This window comes from Ostrea edulis, chromosome 6 (assembly GCF_947568905.1).
Source record: "Ostrea edulis chromosome 6, xbOstEdul1.1, whole genome shotgun sequence".
Taxonomy (NCBI): Eukaryota; Metazoa; Mollusca; class Bivalvia; order Ostreida; family Ostreidae; genus Ostrea; species Ostrea edulis.
In genome coordinates this window covers 61543596-61561595 of record NC_079169.1, presented here as the reverse complement: position 1 = coordinate 61561595, position 18000 = coordinate 61543596, and the positions used below count along the sequence as shown (strand labels likewise).

At 35.3% G+C, this 18000-nt stretch overlaps 1 protein-coding gene across 2 annotated transcripts; it reads right to left on the bottom strand.

Moving 5' to 3' along the window:
- Nucleotides 1-1171: 1171 nt before the first annotated feature.
- On the bottom strand, nucleotides 1172-14593 carry LOC125648222 (uncharacterized). Of its 2 annotated transcripts, none has more exons than XM_048875185.2 (4): nucleotides 14345-14593; nucleotides 3568-3712; nucleotides 1618-1762; nucleotides 1172-1504 (listed from the first exon to the last, which is right to left on the bottom strand). In XM_048875185.2, the coding sequence occupies exons 1-4, from the start codon at nucleotides 14357-14359 to the stop codon at nucleotides 1462-1464; spliced, it is 348 nt and encodes a 115-aa protein (XP_048731142.1). In that variant the 5' UTR covers nucleotides 14360-14593; the 3' UTR covers nucleotides 1172-1461. The 2 variants fall into 2 exon arrangements, with proteins under 2 accessions (XP_048731142.1, XP_048731143.1); XM_048875186.2 differs by lacking the exon at nucleotides 14345-14593 and adding an exon at nucleotides 13488-13896.
- Nucleotides 14594-18000: the final 3407 nt, after the last annotated feature.

Here is an 18000-nt window from a genome sequence, read left to right as displayed (position 1 = left end):
GTGGCACGGTAAATATCCCATCCTGCTCAAAGGCTGTAAGCGCCGAGCATAGGCCTAAATTTTGCAGCCCTTCACCGGCAATGGTGACGTCTTCATATGAGTGAAATAATCTCAAGAGGGACGTAAAACAATATACAATCAATCATCAACTATAGTAAGTAGAGTTGAACCAAAGTACGATTGAACTGCCTATGGTCGAAACCGGAAGAGGTGTTACTGCGCATGTCTGGTCTACCAAACAGCAACATATGCTTACAGAATGGTTAAACTTTAGTAACCAACATGAGCACTGAAGGTCCGGTAGCAAGCTAGACACGCGCAATTACGTTTCGAAAGTCAACTATACCTCTACTATGATTGATGATCGAACTAGGCCCACATCTATTTCGAACGCTCTTGAAAATGACATTTTTCCTCTCTAACAGTTACGACGAACAGTACGCGCTTCAGTTTAACGCATGTGATATTCTTTTTGTGTGTGTGTGTCAAGCAATGTTTCCCGTTGCTCCCACGGGGAAACTTTATGGGGGGGGGGGGGGGGGTTCAACCTGTTCTCAGCCAATCAGATTCGAATATTTTTCATGAAAGTATACTAGATCTATACATGTATTATTATATAAATCATTCGGATTCAACACTCATTGAGGATACAGGCTGAGTGCAATGTATTTTTATCGCTATGATAAAACGTAACAGAACAAAGATGGGGAATTAAAAACAAAATGAGATATTTATATTGTGGTCTGTCGGATTACATGTTCAAACAGTATTTCCTGCTCAATTCAGTTTTCTATAATTTCATTATCAATAACTCTTTATTGAACCGCTGTCGACAAATTGTCATTACTTTATATAAAAGCACAACAGGAAGAATGTTTGAAAATACCGAGAACAGAACAAGAGGAGTCCGTAAATTCAACGTATCCCTTCCTTGTCAAGAAAACATACAAAGGGAGGATACTTTTTCCGCACCAAAAGAGGGGGAAATTGCATATCCCCAAAATAACAATTTAGAGATTTCTAACCAAGAGAGGGTAGGGGTATTGCAATCCCCTTCTAGATACGTCAATGATTTTACTATGATCTTGATCACAGCTTTCACCTTAATCGTGCAATGTGTAGTTTCTGTTTCTGGTACGGACAAGCAGAACATATAACAAAAACCCCAAAAGGAATTTGTCCTAATCTTTTATTTTGGGGACATGAAAAATACGAGGCAACAGTTTTACGATGGATGTTATATGTTTTATATTCTTGTGAAATGTTTTAGAAATACAAAATAAAGAAAACAAGCAGAATCAAACATTGAAGAGATCACAATTTTGTTGCACGTTGACACATATTCTATGTGCAGATTGCTGTTGACGGTTTCTTTTAGTTTTAACATATTCAAATGGTGTTTATGGAATTACATAGTCTTTGTTGTAATTTTATTGTCCTCATGGGAAAAAAAAGCACCAGTCAAGCATCCCCCGAAGATGATCTGAATCCGGAATCTGTCCTTCTGAAAAGGAATATTGAGAATAGAGTGCTTAGAAAGGAGGAATCTAGATGGACTCGTGGATATATTTTCATTCTACATGTAAATTCACTTGACATATTAAAGTTGTAACATACCTGTAACATTTATAGAGCCCAGGTACGTTGCTTTCCACACATACTTTCTTTAGGACATTTATAAGATTATCTACATTGTTTGTCTGTACATCTGTGTGCTCCTCCAAAACGGGGAAAACGTCGATGTCTTTTTCTGTACCGGAAACTGTTTAAAACAAGAATATCAGTAACACTGATGGATGTTCCCTAAACTCCACCTAACTATTGACCTATTTCATATAACGAATGACTCGCACAGTGATCAATACTGTTGAAATGAAGGATGAGTTTCTATTTAGAAGATATATCTTCTAAGTGACCTTAACAAAATGACCTTGAATGACTTTTGAATCAAAATTATTTGCTTATTACTTATTAGTGAGATATATCATCCCGTAGGGATCCGGGTTAGAGTAGGTCTTCAGTACCCGCTTGCTTGTCGTAAGAGGCGACTAAATGGGGCGATCCTTCGGATCAGACAGCAAAATCCGAGGTCCTGTGTCGCAGCAAGTGTGGCACGATAGAGATCCCTCCCTGCTCACAGCCATAAGCGCCGAGCATAGGCCTAAATTTTGCAGCCCTTCACCGGCAGTGGTGACGTCTCCATATGAGTGAAATATTCTCGAGAGGGACGTAAAACAATATTCAATCAATAATGTGATATATCATCAATCCGTTAAAAGAATGAACTTATCTACGACCTTTGGCATTCGTGTAATAAAATATGTGTGATGTATGATCAATAACTCTTGAAATGACGTATTTCATCTACAAGGCATATTTTCTGAGTGACCTTGACCTTCACAAAATAACCCTGAGTTACCTTGATCCGAATGTCATTCGCACAATGATCAATTAAAAATGTTGAAACATTGTTGAAATGAGGTTTTTTTTTTCATAAATAGGGTATATGTTCTAAGCGACATTGACCTTTACAATATTACCTTGAAGTAACCTTTGTCCGAAAGCCATTTGCCTATTTGGTATGATCAATACCTGTTCACAAACTGTTGAAATAAGGACTTTTCTCCTTATATCCGACCTGTATCTCAAATCCATTAGTACAATACACATTTGTGTGATATATGATCAATAACTGTTGGAATATTGTTGAAATGAAGATTTTTCATTTACACGGCTTATGTTCTAAGTGACCTTGACCTTTACAATATGACCTTTAGTAACCTTTGTCGTAAAGTTATTTGCACAATGATCAATAAGAGTTGAAATACTGGGGAAATATTTTTTCCGTATATAAGGCATATATTCTCAGTGACCATAACTTTACAAAACGTTCAGTGACATTTGTCCAAAAGTCATTCGCACAATGATCAATAATTGTTGCAATGAGTTTTTTCATATTTCAGGTATATATTCTGAGTGACATTGACCTTGAGTAACCTTTGTCTGAAAGTTATTTGCATATTACTTATTTGTGTGATATATGAAAAATACCTGTTGAAATAAGGAACTTTTATATCTTCCGAGTGACCTTCACCTTTGTAAAATGACCTTGAGAAACCTTGGTCCAAAAGTCTTTGACTCAAGGGACATTTGTTGTCAATTATGATCAATTTATGAAGAAAGCTTTATGAAATATGAGCTCGGACGGACGGACGGACATGCACAACAGAGATTATATGCTCCCCCGATTTTTTTCGAGGAGCATAACTTCATTATGCATTCATAACAGAAAGCTTATAGGGGCGACGAAGGTTAAAGGTCAAGTAGTCAGCAGTCTACATCATTCCAACGTTTACGTATAATCCTTACACGACTAGTTTAGCGCCATCTAACGTGGAAAGGTTTGTTCTAAGAAAGCATACCGACGTTTGTGGGGAGTATACACAAACATCTGGATAAGTCTGGATTTCTACTGTTTCTATATTTCCACTATCTGCTTAATGGTACACTATACAGTGCACTTAAGACATTTATTTATACATGAACATGCCATGATATAAAACTTACCTGGCTGCCATGAAGAAGGGAACCTCTGGTCAAGACGTTTTCCAAATCTGCCCTGTGGTCGCCATTGTGGAGCGCCATCTCCCATAGAAAATGTTACCAGGAACAGGACGGAGAAAACTGTAACTATTTCTGCAAGTTTCATCACCTGAAAGTATTAATTCATCACTTGAAAATGATTGAAACGTTTGCAGAAATCGTTTGTAACATTTACGTTCCTTTTCATATAGATGCAAGGTGAAGATAACGAACAGTGATCAATCTCATAACTCCTACAAACAATACAAAATAGATAGTTGGGCAAACACGGATCCCTGGACACACCAGAGGTGGGATCACACCAGAGGTGGGATCAGGTGCCTAGTTCATTAAAAAAAACTTCAAATCCAACAAGCACAGACTTAGTTTCCGATGATGGGAATTTCGTTTCACGTCCCATTAGCACAGCATGTTTTAACTTCACATATTAGAGAAAATGGAAAGGAAAGTCAACACAAGGGAAAATTCAAACGAGCTAGTAACACCTTTGTCAATAACGAATTGTAACAGCACTTATGTCAACATTTGAAGGACTTTCTCAGATGAACATTTGATTAAACATACCATGTCGACCAGTCTCACCCGCCGTGAGCCTTATATCCCGATCAGGAGAACGGAGTGATCCGTACGTAGTCAGAATCAGTGTGCCAAGAATGGCCCAACGATTGGTATGAAACACGTCAGATAGCCGTTGACCAAATGACAGGTTGGACAATGTATGGGCAAACTAGATCGTTATAACAACCATAGAATTTGCGAAATGCATTTCATGGAAAATAGAATATGATCAGTATAAATACAAGATAAATTGAGCTACTAGTATGTTCGAATGTTTTTATCTGGAACCTTTAAACACAGGCAGTTGATGCAAACATGATATTTAGAAGGATATCCATGTTATGCAACAGCTGTAAATTTCAGGAGGAAATATCACGCTGATTTTTCTTCAACTAAGTCGAACGCCACATCATATTGAAGGAAATGTATTCTGCTGACACAGTAGTTATCTAATTCCATTAAAAAATGCATACACGAAAATGGAGGGGACCCCCGCATTCTCGAGAACTGAATGCCCTATTACAGTCTCGATAATCCAGACGTTTGTGTGTATTTCACACAAACGTCTGGGGTCTTTCTTCAAGCATTGTTTAAACTAAAAGCGAAACGTTTTGAAATTCTGATGTTGATTAGCTAGGTAATTCCTGCGCCCATAGAAACTACTTTGAATCGAACTCTAACGAGCTGCAGCAAAAAGAAGATGGTGAACTTGGCGAACAATAAGCTTATTCATGATTGGGCACTGGTCGCAAATAGGGAGTTTAAAATCCGCATTGATGGTATCCGTAGTTACAATAGATACAGTACCGTACTAAAACGCTGTCCAAAATACTAAGAATTAAAAACAACACCAAATATATAGATCATATTCAAAGAAGGATATTATCAAAATCATCATCAGAATTTGCGATATATTCATGTATATCAGACAATTACACTGGTGCCTGGAGTACTTAAGGTACCAATCGACACTGCATATATGCTCGCAACATCCAACAGTACGTGCTCCGAATTTCCATTGACATATTAACTGATGTGAATAAGAAACCTCGCATGTTTTGTGGTGTAAATCAAATGTGGAATAGCGTTTCCTGTATGGTGCAGTAATGCTTTGATTTGTATTCAGTCGTTCTCCAACAAATGTTTTGAATAGCATTTACAACCTACTGGTACTATTATACCAAATATAATAAAGGCATCAGTTCTCGCATCATGTGGTACAACTCGTAGGCCGATTTTACAGATACATTTGCTGTTAGATTTCCCAGCGATTACAAATGGGACAGAAACAGACACTTGATTTATTTTTGTACTGAACTGTAGCTCACTGCCTTTTAGACAGTCTGCACTGGTTGCATATTTGGCTTTTGTCATGATCTCTTCAAGTAACTTCTTAAGCATTGTTGAAATTATTCTCTTTAACTTTCCTTTAAGTTGTCGTTTACATAAACAACATCCATACTTCACAAGAGGCCCCATAATTGTTTACATTTATTCACTAGCTGCATGTTGGAATCAATACTTGTGATCGTCATTAAGACTGCATGCTATGAGTAAAATTAGCATAAAATGCCAGAGACAAATAATTATGGAAAATCTAATAATTCCTAAGAAAAAAATAGGTAGGAAAAATTGGTATTTGAATCATAGATATGCAATCTGGGTCTGTCCAAACCTTCATTGAGACTGCCGCTATACCACCTCGGCTATCCATCCCATGAAGAAGTTTTGAATTTCAAGCTATCTAAAGTCACCCGTCGTGAACATAGAATTTTTCTTGATAATACGACAAAAGTTCTATTTTTTTTTTCATAGAGTGGGTCAAGTCTCCATACTTTTATTTACAAAACATATTACAGCTGAACATGTACTAACATATTTTACTCAGTTCACAATGGAGACTTGGCCCACTCCATATGAAAATCTGCTTGGAAAAGTCAAATTTACCGTTATTTTGTGCGTTTTTCGCGTATACGTGATTTTGGATAGGATTTTTTCAATGTTCCTTTGAAATAGGCACATCGAAAAAGCATTTTTGGAAACGATGGTTTGATTGTTTTAACTAGAATGCAAATTTTTCTTTTTCTGGAGAGTTTCAATTTTAACTTTGATATTTGTCCTTCTGTGGGTTCTCGGTTCGATAAAGTCACCCATCTTTTTTTCCACTGAAAGAAAAATCAGATTCAGTGTTTAGAAAAATTTCCAGAAAAAATATGTCTGTACTCTTCCTTGTGTTACTATCATGCAAGTGGAATGTGAACTTGGGATGACCCTTATCTAAAATACCGTATTTTCAATTAATCCTGATAATTTATCCTTTATTGAACTCACAATTTTTATCAGGGCTTAATGTAAACGCTTTTTCTTTGAATGACGTCCTAAAAACATTTGTAGCTAGATCAGCGCCATTTCACGGTAAAACGTCTAGACGTTTGTTGGAAGTATAAACAAACGTCTGAGTGATCGAGACTATTTGTTTCAGAAACAGGCGCGCACGAGTGTATCATCTGCTTATTCCCTCGCAGTGACAGGCGGTTACCTCACAAATTGCACTCGCAGTGCTTTTTGTAAATTATTAGCATAAAGTGTTGATGTTTGTGTGTTCCTGTAACTCGTAGACAAGTTAATGAAAGTTTAAGAGCAGTCTTTAGAATGAAATTAAATATGTGATTGTGTTTTTCCGTTCGACATCATTGAAATTGATCGAAATGTCAACAGAAATGGTTATGTCTTCAGATGCAAATGATGCACTATTGTTTTTCTTGATCAATGCAGTTTCACAGTATTATATTTTCATCACAAACCGAGGCATTACAAAAGGATGCTTGAGAATTTCCCCTGCAAGAACAACTTCCTCGGGTTTCATTATGATTCACATCTTTAGGTACATGTAACGGACGACAAAATTAGACACGAGACTTCGGAAAATATTCTAATTTCAAATGTGCGATACTGCATGGAGTATTTGAACCGGCGACCTGAAGATTAACTCTTCAATAATGTATTCTGTAATGTGACCGTCCGTACTGTGTGTAATAGTGGCGAATCCTTGAACGATGTTAATTTTTAGTGTTCAGCTAGATTCAACCTGCGCTAACGCGGATAACGTCCAAAGTGTATTTAAAATAAGATCTCTTTCTACGTGTAAAATTATGTGCTTGAGGATATACCAAGATAAGCAATAAAGTAGAAATAACAGTATATAAAATAAGGGGGTTCGAGTCATAAGTACCTCCCCCGGACAGGGCCGTAAATTAACCTTCAATTTGGAGGAGGCAGGAAATTAGGCGGGGGTCTGGGGGCCGCCCAGGCCCCCAGACGCTGAGCACATTTTGTGCACACTGAACACGTTTCGTGCAAAATCCTTGATTCTAGGGCCTTCTAAGATGTTACTTGACTAACTCATTCTAAAAGAAAGATTTGGAATGCTTTTTAAGGGAGGTATCATGTTCTTAGTTATTGGAAACAACATAAATTCTAATGAACTTTAAATTTTAATTTTTTTTGGCTCAAAAGTTGGAGGAGGCAGCTGCCTCCTCCGCCTCCATGTAATTTACGGCCCTGCGGAATCGCTTGATAAGATAGGTCTCCACCATGACTAACAAAGTTAAATTGTCTGTAAAGAGAGTATCCGGTAACGTATCTTGGCTTCAGAAAATTATAAATCCCCTAGATTTGTATATTAAACATATACTTAATTTTGTTAAGAACATTGTCAGCTAATGAGTAAAGCAGATAATTACCTTCAGCTTACCGTTGATATGTCATGCACATCGATGTTAGAACGGATAGGATTAAAAGGGGGAGAGGGATTGGGGAGGGAGGCAGCGTTATAAGGGGGAGAGGGATGGGAGAGGGAGGCAGCGTTATAAGGGGGAAGGTAGATTGGAGGGAGAAAAGAGGGTCAGAAGAATCAGTGGGAAAAATTGGTTTCTTTATCACTAAATGAGGATTTAGAGAGAGAGCGAAATTTCCAATGAATGAGTTACATGAAAGCAAGCTTCTTCTACAAGTAATTACTTAATTATGAAATAAATTTCATGTTTTGAAAATTCATGGGGGTGTGAACTGCGACGCTACACGTCGGTATACTTCGTGAAACGCGTTGAGGTCCTAAGTTAAGGACTTGAAGGACCAGCCCCTAAACATTTTTCTATATACCTCAGAAACAGAAAGGAATTTCTGAACGTTTGTTGAACAGAAAGTATTCAAAATCAATACTTTTCCTTCAGTATGAATGAAAGGAGCTGCCCTTTCAAATTAGGGGCCAGCGGGGCTGAAAACATTTTATCTATAACCCTTTAACGATCAAAACTTTTGTTTAAACAACATTTATTCAATGAATTGATGAGACAAGCAATACCATGTTGTATTTAATTAACAAAGCAAATATGTTCCATCTTATCGATCTGAAACTATAGAAGATTATGATAATATTTTAATCATATGTTACGTAATTAGGATTAAAAGGAACCAGATGGCTAAATATTTGATAATATCTATCTGCTTCGTACTTAGATGTTTCATTGAAAATACATATTGACAGTAAACTAACAACTCAACTTTAAATCAAACTAGATGATTTCAGCTTCTCCATAGTCGACTTCCCATATTTAATTTGCAATATTCCATTATCACCTGCATATGGTGTTTATCTCTCTCAACTGATTCGATACGCGTATGATCAGTTTTTAAATCGAGGCAGGCTACTCACGATCAAGTTGATGTTTCAGCAGTCTCGTTTAAAGTAACCATTTCGCAAATTCTATGGTCGTTATAATGATCTAGTTTACCATTACAACCTATCGTTGGTAAATGCTGTCTGACTTGTTTCATACCGATTATTAAGTCGTTCTTGGCACACTGTTTTTGACTACAGATTACAAAGGTGAAGGACTTATGAGATTGATCACTGTTCGTTATCTTCGCCTTTCATCTCCAAACCAACAAATATTTGATTAGCGATATTGCACAAATTATTTTTTGCAAGAGTCATTAGGGACGTGAAGGGTTGGTCCCTAAATGTTTCTTTTCTAGATACTATGAAAACGGAACGAAATTTCTTAACTGGATTTGAACACAAAGTATTCGAAATTAACGGAACTATGTTTTGATATTAAAAAAAAAGGGGGAATGGTCTTTAAAATTGGGAACGCAATGAGGCAGAGGGTTTTTGTTAACTGTATAGCGCTTAAATGTTCAATATGTTATATATTACAAAAGCAAATATGTATAAATCTTAATGATCTGCAATCATAGATAACAAAATTTTGATATGTTAGTAATTAGGGACTCAAATTGCTAAAATGTTGATACACTCTATCTCGAAAAAGAGAAATAGTTTTATGGGCATCGTTGAACAAAAGATGTTTGAAATAATGTTCTAAACAGTATGCAACCTTTTTTGCAAAATTGTCCCATTATAGACTTTAACGTTTGGCCCCTCAACATTTTTTTCTCTAGATATCTAAGAAACGGAAAGGAATTTGTAATCACTGAGAAAACAAAAAGTGTTGAAAATCACCCGCACCTTCTGTGATATTAAGAAAAAGAATCAATACGTCTTTAAACATAAGAATTCAAGCAAAGGAAGGAAATTCTATATCAGTCATAATCTTATCGCATCTTATAAAAAATCTGACGGAATACTTAATCGCAGCTCGCGACGACATTTTATCTAGTTATGACTATTATTGTTGTTATTATTGATATCATTATTAATATCATTAACACGTGCATCTAATGGGGAAATAATATCATGATGAACTTCCTACAGATCTGTAATATACTAAATCATATAGAAAAAATATGAGCAATTCAGAAGCCCGGATTATGAACAATTGTTGTGATGATTTTTTTCTGTTCAGCATAGACTTGAATTAATTTCAGAATAGGAAAGTCTGGTGATTGACATTTTAATGGAAATCATCTCCCTTTGATATTGCAGTCAAACTCCGGTGAAGTAATGGCGGGTAGAATTAACGCTTCCGGTGTCATAACTCGCATTGTCCATTTGCTAATTGTCTGTATATCAATAGTGGACGTAACTTAAATATCGCTACACATCATTATCTCGTAACTAAGTTACCGTTTTCTCTTTTCTTTCGTGTGCGAAATAACAGTATGAATTTCTGTGGGCTTCTCATCAGTATTTGCCGACATCGGGAGAATGGACGAAAGGCGGAATAATGATAATGGACACTAGATAGCCAAATTGCAACTGTAATTTATAGATGAGCGCCAAATTCTAAAAAGTTGACATGTATTGCCTTTCAATTTTTGTAACGCTATATCTAAGTTTGGTTTCAATTGATGTGAAATTTATTGGAGTTATCACGCATGTTAACATTGTTCTTCTCAAATGTCCTGATTTCAGTCAGACATTCTATCTTACACCATGTTGTTGTAAACCATATATTCATTTGTCTAGGGTACCTAGATACTTTCTAAAGTGCAAAAGCCACTACTTTTTCAGACGTTTTAGTCATTAACTGGCAATTTTAAACGTGACAATCGAAAAAATATGAACATCAACCGGAAGTTATAATTCGAAAATCAATGAAACGTCTCAGGCCCCTTATGCTTAACGAAAATATGCGATTATTGAGATCCCACCTGCCGTTCAGCAAAATTATTAACTTTGTTGCAATACTTGGCTTAAAGATTCGCGAATTTTGTATCAGAATATTAGAGTGTATAAGAGTCAACTTTTCGGGAATTCTCATTAAAAACGTTCGGTAAAACTATTTTGTTATAAAGAAACCAGAGCCAACGATGACCATATTCTGTATCATTTCAGCCTCAACATCACACAATATGGCTTGTGGAACATTCAGGAAACAGTTGTGCTATGTTCTTTTAAATCCCATTGAGGTAACAAATTAATATACATTTAAGATGATTTGGAAGTAGTACCGAAATATGTGCCAAAGTTGATGAATGTGACATTGTAAAAACATTAATCACTTTGAAATTACGCAGATATTAGAATTCACAACCCTTCTTCAAGACCACAAAAAGAACTATAGGTCTAAGGAGCAGATCTCCCAACGATTATGAAACTTCTTAGACTTGAGTCAACATATGTAGAGGGCGCGATAATCGCATCTAAGATAAATATGATTGGTGAGGTTATAGTACCACAGTAATTTACAGTTACATGTAATGAGCATCCGGACAATAAATGAAATTTAGATACGAGTCTAAAATTAATTATGATTCCGAGACCATATTCGTAGATAGACTTGCAACTGCAATGGAGGAGTAAGAAATTTTAAAATTTACATCGATCAGATAGATTAAACGCCAATTTTGAAACCTCTTTTGTGCCGTTGAGTATGTTGGTATTTTTGAAATTATATTATGAAAGGTGAAGATAACGAACAGTGATCAATCTCTGATTATCTGATTAAATCACATTTTCATTTGAGTATTCACGGTATCAAAATTATTATGAATAACTCTTTTGCAGATGACAAGCAAAACACAGCATTTCTAGTACATAAAAAAGAAATCTTAATTCATTTTAAAATATAAAATCAAGAATGGCGAGGGTCCTCATGTAAAGTACCCAATAGACATGTCTTTTTTAAATACGTCATTCGCCTTTATATACATTTCAATGAAAGCCTGCTGGTTTAACCCTAAATTAGGATGAAAAATATTACTATATGTAACTGGGAATTCAATAGAAATCTAAAACATGGCATAAATATGTACTTCCAGGGAAGGGGGAGGGGGTACTCACAATGACTGCCATTTTACTTTATTTAACAAAGTTAACATGAAATGACTAATTTGATCTCTCTCTCTCTCTCTCTCTCTCTCTCTCTCTCTCTCTCTCTCTGTTGGAGATAATATCAATATAAGGTATATGTTAATTTTGTATTTGGTAATAAAAACAGGAAGCAATGAATATTTCATTCGCACCCCAACCTAGGCGTTTATTACGCTCCTATCACCTTCGCCATTACCTGGGCGTTCACTATGCTCCTATCACCTTCACCGTAACCTGAGCGTTTATTACGCTCCTATCACCTTCACCGTAATCTGGGCATTTTACGAAGCCACATGTATCATCTTTCTTCTTATATCGGAATTTCTGAGAGATCGGTATCTGGAGATTGTAATCATTGATAAATTTAGCAAATCTATATACATGTACATTTATGTCTGTGTTTTAATATTTAGGTATCTAGAGGGTCGGATCCCAGTCCCACACAGGTACTGGATTTATGGTCAAGATGTTCGAATGAAGGACAAAACAAGTTTTGACAATATGTTAAATGATAAAGGAATTTTGTAGAGTGGAAATCCTTTTACTGACCGTGGTGTAAAATACATGTGTATCAGTCACAATTATCAATTTGCCAGAACGCAAATGTTCCGTTACGTCCATTGAAATTTAGCTTCCTATCTATCAAATCTATTGTTCACGATTTGAGAAGATTTCATCTCACTAGAAAAAAAAAGAGAGAGAAAAGGAAACTGTATACATAAACACCATATTTACGATCATCCGTATTGCGGGAGACTTCGACACTAAACGTGGTTTATACCATTGTATAAGCTCTGAAACGAACACGTTTTAATCGTGATAAATTATTGCAGGAAAAACTTAGGCCATAATACACTGTATTAGCATTTAGTAGGCATTTGCACCTCTCCAGATCCATTAAAACATCACTATAGAAAATCGTTGGTATTCAATTAAACTCTATACGTTACGCCTGTTATCTTCAAGATCAATGCCACGGTACGACTATAAATGCATGCACATGTACCTAGACAAAGTCTCTTAAATAATAGACTGTATTGGTAAATCACTGATTAATTCACTTGTCAATACATTAAGATAACATAACTTAGTGACAATATAACCAAAAGGATGGTGCCGCTCGTGATGATATTATGATGCAATGTGAAACAAACATACCGCGTAAGTTATCTATTCCTTTACGTAATGGTCATTTGATTTTCTCTCCAATATACGTAAATTACAGCACAATTATGAAGTTTCAATTCATAGACATTAAGTTAACATATTGTTGAATATGTTAGCATGTACCTATATGACATATGTCCTTATTTTTTTTTTAAGGGATTAAATTCTCTCTAGTTCTGATGTACAGAGTGTATGTTTTGAATTGTTTTATTTTTCTGCATACTCCAATCCTCTAAACACGATTCAATAAAAAATTAAAAAAAAAAAAAAAAAAAAGAGAGAGAAAAAAAAATTAATAATAATAAAAAAACCGAGTTGTGAAAAAATATTTGTTTTTAAAATTCTTTTTAAGGAAATGCCGAATGTTAAAGAAAATACATACCACGGCGAGAAAACTGCTCCCAGAAAATTATCAATGATACTGCGTCCTATATTGTGCTATTCATCAGAAAGTGACGTGTAAGTATCGCTATGATATCATATATTGGAAATTTTATACCCACCTATGCTCGTTGCTGATAAATATTCAAAAGATGTGACACGGTACTCCCAAAGACCTACACGAGATATAATTACATTTGTTCATTGCAATCCTTCAACACTTTTAATTTCCCAAAGTGCGGTTGCCTTCTCTAATGACACTTCGAAACTACGAGTGAGGATTGAAACATGGATCGCAAAAACTAATTAGCAAGAAACAAAATTTCCTCTTTGTCTCAGGTGAAAAGAAAAATATAAAACTATACGGTCTTACAGATCAGATAGACCAGATTCAAAAAAATATCGGATTTATTTTATACTATTTTGTGTAGACAGATTCTCAGTCATGGGCATAAAGATATATACACAGCATATTAAGAAATAAACAATATCACATTTTCTTAAAATTCATAACATTCTAGATTTTCTAGACTAGTGGAATTTTATCACATATATAATAGAATTTCCTACAAAATTATTTTCACGATCAATTGCAAGTCCTTCCAATATTTTTATAATACATTTTGGACAAGAACATATTGTTAACTTCTAAAGCTACTGCAGTTTTAGATAAAAATCCTATTTAACCTTAAATCGTTAGAAATTGAATAACAAATCAACATTAAATCTAGTATGATTTTTTTAAAAATTCGACAAAAACAATATTTTTTCTGAGATGGGTTTTATCGAGAAACAACAAATATGATAGGTAAAATTTCATTAGTTCTAAATCACTAGAAATACCTTGTGAAAACTTACCTCTGAAAAACCCATGATTGTATTCCGATCGTGTCACTCCCTCGGGGTTTTAAACTTTAAGTGATTACTTTCGGAGCTTTCGATTTAACTTATACGGAGTTCATTTATACCGTTTCATTTAACGATAATTTCAGCAAGGCAAGAGATGCATTTCATAGTGGTCATAAGCGGTTGAAATAGATTTATAACTTCCGGTCTGAAGCTTTTATGTTTATTCCCCCCGTTCCCCGTCACGCTTTGTTGTACATTTGCTCTGATGACGTCTAATTTATGGACATGGGTGGGATGTCCAACGGTAGTTGTCTTAAGGCAGCCAGCTCTCGTCTTTCCTGGATCGTTTTCTCCAATTGTCCCGGCCAAAAATGTCAATGAGACGCTCACAAAGTAGATCTATGTCCCCATTGTCGACGAAAAAAGATGCAGTAATCAGATATCATTATGTTTGCTGGAAGAAAGCTGTGCACGTTTAAACTTTCTTTTTTACTACCATACTAGAAATTGTTCCATTGACTAAAGTTTATGTAAATAGGGGGTGAATCATTTGAAGTTTTGTTTTAAAAAATGAAATTCATTTTAAACCATTTTTAATCTATGACATCATGAACACGATTAGACAGTACCGCTATGTCTGTACAAGCTTGTGAGATACAAATGTACATATATTTCATTGACAGTTGCATATATTTTATTGCAAGGAACATATATTTTGTAACACATATGTCCCATCTTGATAACGGACTGAAATGAGTCCTTACGTGTTCTTAAATGAAACATCAATTTCATATTTCTTGTATTTTAAAACTTTTCCCGGATCTAACGTTTTCGTACATTACGAATAAAAGACATTTTTCTTTCCTTTTTCTTTGTTATCTGTGTGTGTCTTGTGTGTGTTTCTCTTCCTTTGTCCTTTTCAGATCTAAATCTGTCAGTGTCCCGTAATGGTAAGCATTGATGCTGTAAGAACACTGCATAGATCACATAGAGATGAAAGACGGCTGTCAAAACAAATGGAATATTTAGCAAATGACTAATTGTTGGACTGTGGAGTGTATAAGAACTCCCTCACCTATAAATCGCAATTAAAATTACTCTCTCGATTTCTCATTACAGTTTATCACGAAAGGGAACTATTTTCTTCACAATAGTTTAGTTGATGGTTTCATTACGTCATAAACAATGCGACGTTTCTCATAAAGGTGCTTTCAGTGTTGCATGAAAATTGCTGGTGAGAACCGGAAGTTGGGATTATTGTAATGTCGATACACTTATGGACCCTGTGGGATTTAGGCATCATTCCTAAATCCATTCACAAGTATTATACCCATATATGTCATGTCAAACGTTGCTATATTCGATCTTTTCCATTTGTATTGTATAATTTGTCATTTGTATTGTATATTGTCCATTGTTATTGTATAAGTTTCCATTAGTATTCTATATTTTCCATTTGTAGTGTATATTTTTTTTCATTTGTAGTGTATATTTTTCATTTTTAGAATATACAATACAAATGGAAAATATATAATACAAATCATATTTTACAATAAAAATGAAAAATTATACAATATAGATGGGAAAGATCAATTATTGCAACGTTTGACATGCCATACTTTATATGAAATTCGTAAGAGAGAAAAACTATACTGAAATCAAAAGACTTGCAACTTGCATTAACGTGTGTGTAGCAACACAAAATATAATAACCACGCAATAATAAACTCAATTACATGTGTATTACATTTTGTGGCGAGTTCAACGCAGAATGTAATACCGTAAAATGTAATGCATGTTTTATCTATTGTCCTTTTAAAACAATGAATACTTTGTACACATTGAATTCAAATAATAATTAAGAAAGCCACGGATACAGATTTCATAACCATAAATTTCATGTTTATTCCATTTTGCGTTTAACTTAGTACATTTTGTGCTGATTTCGCCGCAAAATGTGATAACGCCATATGTAATAATTGCGCCCCAGATATCAAAACAATGATAATATTATGATTAATTTAAAAGAAAAAAGAAAACAATAACTCGATATAGCTCTCATCATTTAATGGTATACTTATCTTTGCTTTAATTTATAAAGCATGCATTAATTCAAAATAATTAATACATGTAATATCTTCTTGAGTTGGCGCTCAATAGATCTTGCATATTGATATTTACATTTTCAACTGTTTTCTCTTATATAGCACTATTACGAGCAATATGTATTTATCATTGCCCCTTTCGATAACTTAATTATTTCCCTCCAGTGCGCTCTCTTATGTTGAAGGCGCTGACTTCCGGTAGGTATAAAGTTGTTATGACGCAAGAACGTGATTGATAACGGCAATATAATTGTGTTTTGTTGTGACTTGAAGCAAGCTTTTTGAAATGGAATCTTTTGAAAAATGACCAAAAAACAAAAAACAGTTGATTGAATTTCTGAGAAAGTGTCGACAACCAACTTACGGAAATAAACCCGAACTTGTCCGTAGAGCCAGAGGAGCGAAAGAATTGGGGTTAGAGAGCAACATAGACGGTGTCGATTCGGCAGTAGAATTAAAAGATAAAATGAGAATTTTCCAGTTCCATCCCAGCTTACGACAGGCTGGCTATCGGACTGTGAGTATATTCCTGACCTTACGGAAAACGAAATTTACAACTACATGTATCTTGTTTTAAGTAAACGTATGTTTGATTCAACTCCACAGTCTGCAAGGCGTCAATTAAAAGCCAAGATATTTTATGATGAAGGCCATGTACAACATATAGAAGTTAATCCAGTTACAAAAGACTCTTCACATTGCATTATTAAATGTGAATACCTACCTTCCATTCCAACCAAAGACAAAACTAAATAAAACCAGCATACAAAACTTGGGTGTACATATCAAAATCACTGGAAGAGTGCATACAGCCGAATGTAATTGTGTTGCTGGGTAAGTACAAACGGGATCGACAGAGATCACGGCTGTGCGTATGAACATTTGTAGGTTACCGGTACTACTTTTACTAAGGCAATACACATCAAACCACAAAGTCTATCAATAGATGAAAGAAACATCACAAAATGTATTTATGATTTTATTTGTATTCCAAGCAGTGGACTTTCATCAATAATAAACACATTTCTGTCTAAAATGTCGTCTGCTACCCTGGTCATCCTTATGTAAACGATGGCTGAATTAGGCAACTTTGATATGGGTGATGCGGAATTGTACCTTCTGCTAGATGATGACATATTTGCATCACTAGATCTTTCCTATTTGGCACCTCAGAGGTGCATTAAGACCTACACACCGCAATGCCTGCGTGCCACTGTGATGCCGGTTTCCAAACACACCAAATCATGTTTATGTCGGGGCATCGAAAGGAGGCGACGTTGAAAACCTATAACAGAAATTTTTCGGTTCAACAGAAGCGTTCAGAGAGCTCATGTTTGTCAATTAGCCTACAAATCCAAATCAAACCGTCCTTTACCTTCGTATACTTCCACATCCTCTGCTATGTCAATTCTGTCAGGAGATTCATCTGCGTCCTCTGTCCTGTATATAAATGATTTGCGTACACCTGACGACTGCCGCCCTGTTCTTCAAGTTCTTCCACCTCAGTCCTCTGTTAACTCCGTAATGTCCACAGAATATATTTCAAAGTCGGTCGTCTTC

Bases quoted from the DNA above. Each gene is read 5' to 3' on its own strand.
- LOC125648222 (XM_048875185.2), bottom strand. The intron at 1,763-3,567 runs GTAAGTTTTATA...TGTTTTAAACAG, and splicing joins CCCTTCTTCATGGCAGCCAG to TTTCCGGTACAGAAAAAGAC. The intron at 1,505-1,617 runs GTATGTTACAAC...ATTCCTTTTCAG, and splicing joins GGGCTCTATAAATGTTACAG to AAGGACAGATTCCGGATTCA.